We start from the raw sequence: 12591 nt of genomic DNA on the forward strand, positions 1-12591 counted from the left end.
CAAACACCATTTAAAATGCAGAAAACTTGGAGAATATTTTAAATTGTCTGTTTTTTGCTCTTTTTTTTCCCCCACTTTGTTGAAGATTAAAATTTAAAGAAAGTCTCCCTGTTTGTAGGTGGTGACAGTGATCCTCCATTAAAGCGGAGCCTTGCACAGAGGCTAGGGAAAAAGGTGGAAGCTCCAGAAACTAACATTGACAAAACACCAAAGAAAGGTAAGTGCTTTCATTCTAATACATTTTTGTATCTGTAATATTAACACATATGGATCCTCATCCTACATTAGGCTAGTTACACACCTGTTTATTACACTGTCAACAACTACTGGAGTTTTTAAGCTCCCGAAAGATAGGAATAGCCAAGATACTAGGATAAATACTGTGACAGGAAAAAAAAAAAAAAATGCATGGTGCTATGAGAGCACATGGGAAGTCTGCTTGGCATTATCCTCTGTTAGGGAAAACATCCTGGCAGAAGTGGGATTGAAGTTCAAGCCTAATCAGGAATTGGGTGGGTCAAGTTGGAGGACTAGTGTGCTTGCTAGTTTTAAGTCAGCTTGAAACAATCTGGAGCTGTTCTGGAAGAACTCAGCTGAGAAAGCTTGTGTTTGTGGGTTTTTTGGTGTGTTTTTAAGTGTTATTTAAAGATGGAAAAATGGGTGCTCGTCAGAGTATTAAGAGGAAATCTAGTAAGAGGGATGCATACTATATGCTAAGCTGCCATAGAAAGTTAGGTTCTAACAGGCTAGCTATGTAAACCAATTCACAGGGTGTACCTGGTCCCTGGTTTTGGTCAACAATACCAGAAAGGGAGGAAAGACATTATTGTCTAAGCAGTATAAAACCAATTGCATTCTGTTAGATGACAAAGATGTATATAGAACATGAACCCCTCTGTTTTAGGGCAATGTAAAAATCTGTTGGTTTCTTTGTATGTGTGTATGATGGTAATGCCAGCACTTGGGAGACAGGTGGGTAGATATTTGTGAGTTTGAGGCCAACCTGGCCTGCACAGTGAGTTCCAGGACAACCATGGCTATATAGAGAGACTTCTGTTTTAAAAAAAAAAGAAAAAATTTTATGTGTGTGTGTGTGTGTGTGTGTGTGTGTGTGTGTGTGTGTGTGTGTGTGTGTGTACATACATACATACATTACATACATACATTTGGTTTTTTGAGACAGAGTTACTCTTAACAGTCATGACTGTTCTGGAACTCACTTTGTAGACCAGGCTGTCCTGGAACTCACTGAGATCTGCCTGTCTCTGCCTCTCAAGTGCTGGGATTAAAGGTGTGTGCCACCACTGCCAGGCAGTATATTCTTAAATTCTTCCTGTAAATAGTAGTTCTTTTTAATAGTGGGAACTACATAAGCATATATATGTACTTATATGTACATATAAAGTGAATAGCCATGTATTCAAATACTCTGCTTTTGTCATTGTGGTACTGTAGTTCAAATCTGGAGGTCACACATGCTAGGCAGATGATCTACCGTGTACTCCTATCCCTTAAAGTTTGCTTTATGCTACTCAGGATTCAGTATGATGGGTTTTTTTTTTTTTTTTAAGATTTATTTATTATGTATACAGTGTTCTGTCTGTATACCAGAATAGAGCACCAGATCTCATTATAGATGGGTGAGAGCCACCATGTGGTTGCTGGGAATTGAACTCAGGACCTCTGGAAGAGCAGCCAGTGTTCTTAACCTCTGAGCCATCTCTCCAGCCCCGGTATGATGGTTTTTATAGAAGACAGTTTTAAACTTTGTATCTCTGTGCTTTGAAGTTACCTCGTATGTTCTCATTCCAATCTTAGTTGATTTCTGTATTATTTTATGCTGGTATTGTTAAAGGAACATCTGGTGTTGGGCTTCTTAATTTTCCTATAAGTAAACAACTACCAGCACCACTCTTTCCATAAGATGGGGTCTCAGTTCTGTAGTCTAGACTGGGCAGAAACTTCTAGCTAAGGTTGACCTCAAATTCATGGCAGTCTTCCTATGACAGCCTCCAGATGCTGGGTGGGGTTATACATGTAAGTATCATTCTCAGCTTTATTCTCCAGAACGATTTAGGATCTTCTGTCTCCCTTACTTGACTGTAGTAGGTGTAAACACATGTTGTAGTCAAGCCAAGGGCTCAGCAGACCCTTTGAATCTAACTCAGCTATTCTGTTTTCTGTAAGTCCGAGTAGTACAGTTTAAGCTTTGAAGTATCTAAGTGTTAGGTATTAGAGCACTTGACTAACATGGTAGTGCCCTCAGTTTGATCCTTACTACACTTAAAAACAAAAATATTTTAGGCTTTGTGGTCCAGGATCTCTGTCACAGTTACTCAGTTCTGCCATTGTGGTGTGAAAGCAGCTATATGTAACATGAATGTGTAAATGATGAGTGACTGTGTTCCGAGGAAACAGTTCACACAACTAGGCTGTAGCCAGATTTGGCCTTTGGGCTGTAGTTTGCTTATCCTGTTAATCAAAATGACTGGTTGTAGACTAGCATTGTCTTTTTCATTACTAAGTCTTTCAAATGAGTTTATTGTTTGGATTTTTCTTTTTTTTTTTTTTTTCACAGCTTAATTTTTTTTTTTTTTAGGCTGCTCTGGAGTTTTGTAATGAATCTGGGGTTCTTGCTTCTTTTCTTGCTTGCTTAGTTTTGTTTCTGTATTTGTTTTTGAGATGCTGGAAATCGAGCCAGGCCTTGTGCATGCTAGGCAAGCAGTCTTCAGTTGAAGTGTATACTCTATGCTAGTCCTTACATTTCTACCTTACTTTCTTCATAGTTCATTGTTGTTTTTCATATTAGTTAACCTAGACCTGGCAGTTTACTCTGCTGTTGAGTAGAATAGTGTTTGACTATTCTTTAGAGTTACACCTCCATGTTTAAACATACCAACTGAAATAGATTCCTCTCAGAAAATTCTTAAAGATTACTCTATCATGACATTCTCCTTTTCTTTTTTTTCAGATTTTTTTTATTTGAATTAGAAACAAGATTGTCTTATGTGACAATCCCAGTTCCCTCTCCCTCCCCTCCTTGCCTAGACCCCTCCCCCTAACTAAAACCTTACCTATCACATATCATTTCTGCTCCCCCTGGATGGTGAGGCCTTCCATAGGGTGTCATCAGAGTCTATCGTATCCTTTGGGATAGGGCCTAGGCCCACCCCCGTGCCTCTTGGAGTATTCTTCTATGTGGAATGGGCTCCCAAAGTCCACACCTATGCTAGGGATAAGTACTGAACTACTACAGGAGGTCCCGTAGATTTCCAAGGTTTCCTCACTGAAACCCATGTTCTGGGGGTCTGGATCAGTCCCATGCTGGTATGCCAGCTATCAGTATAGGGACCAAGAGCTCCCCAGTGTTCAGGTCAGCTGTTTCTGTGGGTTTCACCAGCCTGGTCTGGACTGCTTTGCTCTTCACTCGTCCTTCTCTGCATCTGGATTCCAGTTCAGTTCAGTGATTAGTTGTGGGTGTCTGCTTCTACTTCCACCAGCTGCAGGATGAGGGCTATTGGGAGGCATACAAGTCAGTCATCAATCTCATTATCAGGGGAGGGCATTTAAGGTAGCCTCTCCTCTGTTGCTTAGATTGTTAGCTGGTGTCATCTTTGTAGATCTCCAGACATTTCCCTAGTGCCTGATTTCTCTGTAAACCTAAAATGTCTCCCTCTATTATGGTATCTCCATTCTTGTTATCTTCTATTCTTCACCGGACTCAACCTTTCTGCTCCCTCATGTCCTCTGCACCCCTCCTCTTCTCCCCTTCTCATTCTCCTAGCTCCCTCCCCTCTCTTCCCTTGCTCAGGAGATCTTGTCCCTTTCCCCTTCTAAGGGGAAAGGGGACCATGTATATCTCTCATAGGGTCTTCATTGTTTACTAGCTTCTCTGGCAGTGTGGATTGTAGGCTAGTAATCCTTTACTCTATGTCTGAAACCCACATATGAGTGAGTACATACCATGTTTGTCTTTTTGTTGATTGGGTTACCTCGCTCAGAATGATTTCTTGTAGTTCCATCCATTTTCCTGAAAATTTCAAGATTCCATTGTTTTTTTTTTTCTGCTGAGTAGTACTCCATTGTGTAAATGTACCACATTTTCTCTATCCATTCTTCAGTTGAGGGGTATCTAGGCTGCTTCCAGTTTCTGGCTGTTACAAATAGTGCTGCTATGAACATTGTTGAACAGATGTCCTTGTTGTATGAATGTGCTTCTTTTGGGTATATGCCTAAGAGTGGAATTGCTGGATCTTGTGGTAGACTGATTCCCATTTTCTTGAGGAGTCACCATACTGATTTCCAAAGTGGCTGTACAAGTTGGCACTCCCACCAGCAGTGGAGGAGTGTTCCCCTTTCTCCACATCCTCTCCAGCATAAACTGTCATTGGTATTTTTGATTTTAGCCATTCTGACAGGAGTAAGATGGTATCTCAGAGTTGTTTTGATTTGCATTTCCCTGATGGCTAAGGATGTTGAACACTTTCTTATGTGTCTTTCAGCCATTTTAGATTCCTCTATTGAGAATTGTCTATTTAGTTCTGTACCCCACTTTTTAATTGGATTGTTTGGTGTTTTGGAGACTAGCTTCTTGAGTTCTTTGTATATTTTGGAGATCAGCCCTCTGTCAGATGTGGGATTGGTGAATATCTTTTCCCAGTCTGTGGGCTGCCGTTTTGTCTTGCTGACTTGTGTCCTTAGCCTCACAGAAGCTTCTCAGTTTCAGGAGGTCCCATTTATCTATTGTTGATCTCAGTGTCTGTGCCACTGGTGTAATGTTCAGGAAGTGGTCTCCTGTACCAATTAATTCAAGGGTATTTCCCATTTTGTCTTCTAATAGGTTCAGTGTGACGGGATTTATGTTGAGGTCTTTGATCCATTTTGAGACATTCTCCTTTTCTTTTATTAATGTAGGTTAATTCTGTTTTTAATGTCTTTATTATTTCAGTGACATTTTGGTAGGGATGAGAACAAGTCTCCAATTCACCATTAATCATGTACTTTCTTATAATTTTGAGATTAGATTTTTCATTGTGAAATAGAAGAAAAAAATCACAATTACAATTCTTTTATTTTATATGTACGAATTGCCTACATGTGTGTAGATTCGTCACATGTGTGCCTGGTGTCTGTAGAGGTCAGAATAGGGTATCTGATACCCTAGAACTGGAGTTACAGATAGTTGTCAGCCACCATGTGAATGCTGGGAATCAAACCTGGGCTGCCTGCAAGAATAACAAGTGTTCTAACCACTGAGCCATCTCTATAGTCTCTCCATCATTTCAAAAATCTAATGAGAAGATAGTTGTGGTAGCTCTTTATCTCAGTACTCATAAAACTGAGACAGGAGAATGGTGAGTTTGAGCCTACCATATTGCATCGAAACTCTATCACAAAAGACTTGTCCAGGCAAAACATAGATAGTTCGCTATTTGAGTACTTGCTTTGCCATGGGTATTTTGCTGTTGGGTCAGCATTGATTGTTCTCAAAAATCGTACAGTATGTTTGGAGGTTTAGGCCGTTCCAGGACTCTGATCAAATTATCTCACCAGAGAAACTCTCTGGACTAAAGGGTGAGAATCGAAATTGAGCTGAGTTAACACGTACCCTTTATATATACTTTTTATTTAAACAAGAGCAACAAAACTAGTAGGTGGTTCACGCCTATAATCCAAGCAATCAGGAGACTAAGGCAGGAGGATTGCTCTAAATTTGGGGTTAACTTGTACTATGTCATATCAGTGTTTTTAGGCCATCCTGAGCTACAGAGAGACAGACACACAGACAGAAATGAGACTGGTAGGGAATACCAAGTTCACAAAGTTCTATAATGTGCTATATTTAGGAGCTTGGGGTATATTTTGGTTTTGAATTTTAATTAAAATCCTTCTTTTTTTTTTTTTTTTTTTTTTATTCCCTGATCCACCTGCCTCTGCTGGGCTTAAAGGCATGAGCCAGCACTGCCCAGTTTAATTGATGTCTCTTGCTGGTTAGCTCTCTCTCTCTCTCTCTCTCTCTCTCTCTCTCTCTCTCTCTCTCTCTGTGTGTGTGTGTGTGTGTGTGTGTGTGGTGTGATCTCTCTTAATTCTACATCAGTTCATTATTTCTTTTCTTGGTCCTTCAGTAATGAAAATGATAATCTAATGTGACATTTGTTTCATATTGTAAACAGATGTAGAATGATCTTTTGAGGGCTGGGATGCAGGTCAGATTTGTGGTCCTTGGGGGTTTTTTTTATTTTGTTTTTGTCTTGTCACCTGTTTGATTTTACCTCTTTTCATGTTTTAAATGTCGTTTTCACTTCATGAAAAGGTTGCTTTGACCAGTTCCTAGATTATGATTGATGTTTTCACTGTGTGCTGCAAAACAGTTTCCATTGCCATACTTCCTGACAGCTCATTTAGTTACTGGTGTTTGTCAGATTATAGAGCACATCTGGGCAGAGGTATGCTTGGTGCCCTGTTTTCTAGTGAGGTATCCAACACAAGTTTTATATGCATATGAGTGAATGACAGGCTCATTGCTGTTTTTACCTAAGGTTTATAATGGTGCAGGTTTGTCTACTGGTAAATGATTTTCAGCCATTTCTATTGTATTTCTATGTATTTCTGGATAGAAATGCAAATCAGTAGGTTTGTCTAAAGATTTTCTGGCAGTTATCTACAACTGAGAGTGAAACTAATGCTGTACATGAGGTACTGTACTGTACGCTGCTTCTCCCTATATTGTTTTACTCTTAATGAGATAAATCATTAAGAAATGAGAGTATAAATATATATTCTTTCTCAAAACAGAAAGAGTTAATAAAGCTGGTGAGATCCACGTGAAGACATTGGAAGAAATTCTTCTTGAAAGAGCCAGTCAGAAACGTGGAGAATTGCAAACTAAACTGAAAACAGAAGAACCTTCACGAGCTGATGATTCTCCATCAGGAACAAAAAGCTCTTCCTCAGTGCGGATCAAAACCTTCTCTGAGGTCCTGGCTGAAAAGAAACATCGACAGCAGGAAATGGAGAGACAGAAATCCAAAAAGGATACCAGTTGTCCCAAGTTGACAGCAGATGCTGAAGTAAAAAAGACAGTGATTCTGCCACCTGCTGCTGTCAGCAGAGGACAGCCAGAGGAGCCTGCAGGAAGAGCCAGGTCTATGCAGGAGGTGCATATTAAGACGCTAGAGGAAATTAAACTGGAGAAGGCAATGAGAGTACAGCGAACCTCTGAGAGCAGTGCCAGCTCCCGGCCTCAAGCTGAGGCTGGCCCAGGGGCAAAGAGGCTGCTCCGCATCGCCAAAAGAGCAGGTCTGTACAGCCCCTGCAAACAGCAGTGCTAGGTAAAGCCCAGGGCAGGACCCACAGGAGCCTGGGTAGTTCTTTGAGAATTTTTCTTAACTGGGGGAATTTGAGATGGCAGATTCAGTAGAAGTAAGCTGTTTGCAGCAGTTTGTAGTGCTTCGGTATGTTCATGTTTCTTGAGATTCGATTGAAAAACTCCATCTCTTAGCTATGAGTTTTTTTTTTTTTCTTGTTTCCCTTATTACTGTCTTGAGTTTCCTTTCTGTGCTGTGATAAAATACTGACAAAAAAAGCAGCCTGGGATGGGGAGTATCATTTGTTTACACTTCCTGATCACAAGTCCATCATTGAGAGAAGTCCAGACAGGAACCTGGAGGCAGGAACTGAAGCATAGGCCATGGCGGAATACTACATATTGGCCTGCTCTCCATGGCTTGCTCATTCTGCCTTTTTATACAACCCAGGACCACTTGCCCAGGGATGGTACTACTCATAGTGGTCTGGACCCTCCTTCTGCATCAATTACCATCAAGCTAGTCTGATGGAGACCTTTTCTCAGCTGAGGCTCCCTCTCTCCAGATGACCATAGCTTGTGTTGACAGAAAAGCAAGCTAGTACAATTGTACTAGTTAAGAAAAGTTTTATTTCACTTCATTCCTGATTAAAGCAATGGTGTTTTTAATGTGACTACAGGTGCAAAAGAAGAGGAAAAACTCAAAGAAGACAGTGACACTGTTTCTCAGAGCAGTGTGCCTAAAACAGAGGCTAGTGAGGTAGGTTTGTCAGATTATGATTCTTGGCAGGTGGAGATGAAGTGAATGATGAGTGCTTTTAGTTTTACAATACATTAAATGTCTGTCAACAGTTTCACTGGCAGGTTGAATGGTTTTCATATTTTTGTTTTGGGTCATGTTTTTGTTGTTTAGCCTTTTTGGAGAGTTTTGGAGACAGTTTCTCACTATGTTGCCAGCCTCATTCCATAGTGCTAGATTACAACCTGCACTACAGTACCCAGTACTGTGGGCATAATTTTCTTTGGAAGTTTCCTTTTTGCTTGGTTTGGGATTATTTTTTGTTTGTTTTTAAAATAGGGTCTATGTGGCCCTGGATGTCCTGGAACTCACTGTGTAGACCTGACTGGCCTCCATCTCATAAAGATCTGCCTGCTTCCTGCTCCTGTTTGCTGGGGTTAAAGGTGTGTGCCACCACCATCCAGCAGCTATGGAAGATTCTTAAAGTTCTCTATATTTAGTTTTCTTTGTTTTCATAGTTTTTTAACTGACTGTTAATATTTTGCTTCACATCATGTAAAATTTGACCTTCCCCCAAGATTTATTTACTTTATGTGTGTGAGTGTTCATATACACATACATATGTGTTGTATGTATGTATGTATGTATTTATGCATGCACACTGTGACACTGTGTGTTTTTGTGGTGTCTGCAAGGGCCAGAAGAAGACATTAGATCCCCTGGAACTGGAGTTAAAGATGGTTGTAAGCTGACATTCTGTATTTGGAACTGAACCTGGGTTCTTTGAAAGAACAGCAAGTATTCTTAACTACTGAGCCATCTGTCCAGCTCCCACTTTTTTGAGACAGTATCTCATATAGCTGAGGCTAGCTTCAAGCTAGCTATGTTGTTGCCAAGGGCCTTGAACTGATTCGTGTGCCTCTGGTACCAGAGTGCTGTGATTACTGGTATGTGCCACCACATCCAGCCTAGGAGTTTTCTCTTTAGAAAGAATGAACAACCCAGGTATGCTGACACAAGCTTGTAATCAATTCCAGGCTTCAGAATTGCAAGGCTGAGGCAGAAGGATCTTGTGTTGAAGCCAGTCTGAGCCAGACAGATTTTTTTTTCCTCAACAAAGGACAAAAACTATAATAATTTTTCTCCTAGATCTCCTTTAAGCTTGCTGTTACATAAGTGAATTTAATACTCAACTCGGGTCCACAGCTGAACAGTATATCATTTTACAACTTGCTCCAGCTTTAGTAATTCCTTAAGGTGTTTGTTTTTACTGATTATAATACTCTAATTTGTGACTATAAGCTCTGGACATTTAGATTTTCACACAGTTGTAAATATCTTGACATAAATCTTAATTATAGGTGTCATGATTATTTAGTATTCATTTGTGTTTTCTTGGGGTCATAATTAAATAACCTGTAAAATTTGGGTTTATCTATTGAATCACATATCATTTCTAATCTTTCACACTTAATAGCATATCTTCTGTTTAATATCAGGTAGAGCTTCCTTATTCTGAATCATGTAATACTCTGCCTAACTTAGATATATTTACTCAACACTATATATGAGAAAGTAGGTTTTAGTTCTTTGAATTTTCCCACAGACTTCTGATGAGACCGTAAGAGATACCACCAAAATTCCAGTCAATAGGCCTGACACTGACAGAGAGAAACATACTGAGAAGCAGCAAGAGACGGAAGCCTCACAGGAGAAGCCAACCTTGACACCTGTCCAGGGAGATGGGGCCTCTTACTATACTCGAGTGGTGGGGAAGCCGGTGCTCACTGCTGTATCAGGCATCACGCGGCACCTGGCTAAGCGGCTCCCCCTGGAGTCATCCCAAAAAGGAGAGGTAGAAACCTCTGGAATTGGGGACTCAATACTGAATGTGAAATGTGCAACACAGACTTTGGAAAAAAGGAGTAAAGGTGAGTGATTTTGATACCTTTATTGTTGCATAATATTAGTTAAAGATGAGTTACATTTGTTTATGGTATGGAACATTTGTTTAATGATGCAAAGATGTGTTGCATTTGTTTAACTCTGTGAAGCTGGGTTACTTTGCCTGCCTAAAACACCTGATGGTCTAATAAAGAGCTGAATGGCCAGTAGCAAGGCAGGAGAAAGGATAGACAGGGCTGGCAGACAGAAAGAATAAATAGAAGGGGGAAAAGAGAGATCAAGAGATCAAGAAGCAAGAAAAGAAGGGGCCAGCCACACATGGAATAAGAAGGAAAGAAAAGATATACAGAAACAGAAAGGTAAAAGCCCAGAAGCAGAAGGTAGATTGGATAAGTTCAGAAAAGCTGGCTAGAAATAAGCCAAGCTAAGGCCAGGCGTTCATAAGAAAGAATAAGCGTGTGTGTGTGTGTGTGTGTGTGTGTGTGTGTGTGTGTGTGTGTGTGTGTGTGTGTGTGTGTGTGTGTGTGTATGTATTTGGGAGCTGGGTGACGGGCCCTTCAAAAGAGCAGCATAAAAGCAACCACCTACACTTTATCATAGCACAGTGATCAAATTTCAGTAACTCTGGCAACTATGGTTTTGAATCTTGTATGTACTGAGGTCACACCAGCAGGTAATAATGCAGTGATCTACAAAGATGAAACTTGGGCAGAGTTCTTTCTCACAACTTAAAATTGCTAGAAGCTGGACAGTGGTGGTGCACACTTTTAATCCCAGCACTTGGGAGACAGAGGCAGATATCTGTGAGTTTGAGGCCAGCCTGGTCTACAGAGCTAATTCCAGGACAGCCAGAGCTGTTAAACAGAGAAACCCTGTCTCAAAATACAAAAACAAACAAAAAACTGTTAGTGTTTTGTTTGTTTGTTTGTTTTTGTCTTCTTTGGGGCTGGAGATGTAGCTCAATTGTTAGTACTTGTCTGGTACTAACCCAATGCACAAAGCTCTGGGTTCCATTACAGCAGTACAGAAAAACCAAGTCTGTTGGTATATACCTGTAATCCCAGCTCAGTCCACATTAGGGTTCTCTAGAGTAACAGAACCATGAGAATGAATATAGAAGAGGGATTTATTAGAGTTGTTTACATAATATAATTGGGGTAGTTCAACAGAGGCTGTCCTCTACTGGAGCCAGCTGAGCTTGAGTGCCTCAGCAGTCCTAATCACGTGTTGTAAGTCAGCCTCTTTTTTTTTTTTTGCTTTGTTTTGTTTTGTTTTTTCGAGACAGGGTTTCTCTGTAGCTTTTGAGCCTATTCTGGCACTCGCTCTGTAGACCAGGCTGGCCTCGGACTCACAGGGATCCGCCTGACTCTGCCTCCTGAGTGCTGGGATTAAAGGCAAAGTCAGCCAATTGTATGATGAGAGTTTTGAGTTTGGTTTTTGGTAACTTGAGTCCCATGTCTGATGGAAGATTCTTTTTAAGGACACTTAGAATGCTCTGGATTATTTATGTGCATTTGGGTAATTTTATCATGGACCTCACTTTTTGTTGTTTTATCCAAAGATGTTAGGGGCAAACAGCATCATTATTTTCTTTATTATCCCATAAACGTTCAAAGTTTTATGATCATAGTCATAACATAGATCATAACATTGAAGAGTGTGCCATGGTGACCTGTGTAGATCATTTTCATTCAGACTGTTTGCTCTTTTTGTATTGTTTTTTTTTTTTTGTTTTTAAGACCGGGTTTTACGCAGCCCTGGCTATCCTGGAACTCACTGTATTAGTCTCAGGCTCCACAGAGATCCTCCTGCCTTTGCCTCTCAGTGCTGGGATATGCCACCATGCCTGGCAACTTTTTTGGTATTTCCACTACTAAAGGCATTGTATCTTATTCTGCATTACTCTATATGTGAAAGAGATCATCTAGTTGCTAATCATATATGTTCTGTCTCCTGTAGCCAAACCCAAAGTAAATGTGAAGCCATCTGTGGTCAAGGTTGTTTCATCTCCCAAAATGGCTCCAAAACGAAAGGCAGTGGAGGTGCACCCTGCTGTCATTGCAGCTGTGAAACCACTCAGCTCCAGCAGTATCCCGCAGGAAAGCCCCACCAAGAAAGCAGCTGTGGTAAGAATTGATCCACTACAGTGATGCTTGATTCTGTGGTGGGATTGACCTTTGGCTGTGTCTCTGTTCTTCGTCTCACACTTCTGCCATTTCAAGCATTGGATTCCTCAGACTGTTACTTTAGTAACTAGAGTCTGGTTGGAGATTTGAGAAGTGGCAGGCAGTGTTTTGAAGCTGCAAGGTACTTTGCTTACTTATGTACTCATTGGTTCTTGGGTTCCCAGGTGTAAGGAATAGTAGCCTCTGGGCTGAAGATGTAGCTCCTCGATAGAGAGACCACCTAACTAACATGCAAGACCCTAGGATACCAGAGATCTCCAGCCCTGCCAAAACCAAAAATTAGCATGATTCTAAGAAGGCAACAAAAGAAAAAATGCTGGGGATAGGGGCTATAGGGGTAGACCTGACTTGAAACTAGGCATTGGGGAGGCAGAGGAAAGTAGAACTCTGAGTTCAAGGCCAGCCTGTTCTACCTTGAGAGGTACAGCCAAAGCTACATAGTGAAGCCTTGTCTC

At 40.7% G+C, this 12591-nt stretch overlaps 1 protein-coding gene across 3 annotated transcripts in view; it reads left to right on the forward strand.

Annotated features, from left to right (window-relative positions):
• Zc3h11a (zinc finger CCCH-type containing 11A) overlaps window positions 1–12591 on the forward strand; it is a 28930-nt gene that overhangs the window by 13319 nt on the left and 3020 nt on the right. For all 3 annotated transcript variants that reach the window (XM_035445051.1, XM_035445052.1, XM_035445053.1), the window contains 5 exons: window positions 119–217; window positions 6796–7299; window positions 7987–8066; window positions 9652–9976; window positions 11910–12076. In XM_035445051.1, coding sequence (XP_035300942.1) covers window positions 119–217; window positions 6796–7299; window positions 7987–8066; window positions 9652–9976; window positions 11910–12076 — 1175 coding nt within the window. The remainder of the gene's footprint in view (window positions 1–118; window positions 218–6795; window positions 7300–7986; window positions 8067–9651; window positions 9977–11909; window positions 12077–12591) is intronic.

This window comes from Cricetulus griseus, chromosome 5 (genome assembly GCF_003668045.3).
Source record: "Cricetulus griseus strain 17A/GY chromosome 5, alternate assembly CriGri-PICRH-1.0, whole genome shotgun sequence".
NCBI lineage: Eukaryota > Metazoa > Chordata > Mammalia > Rodentia > Cricetidae > Cricetulus > Cricetulus griseus.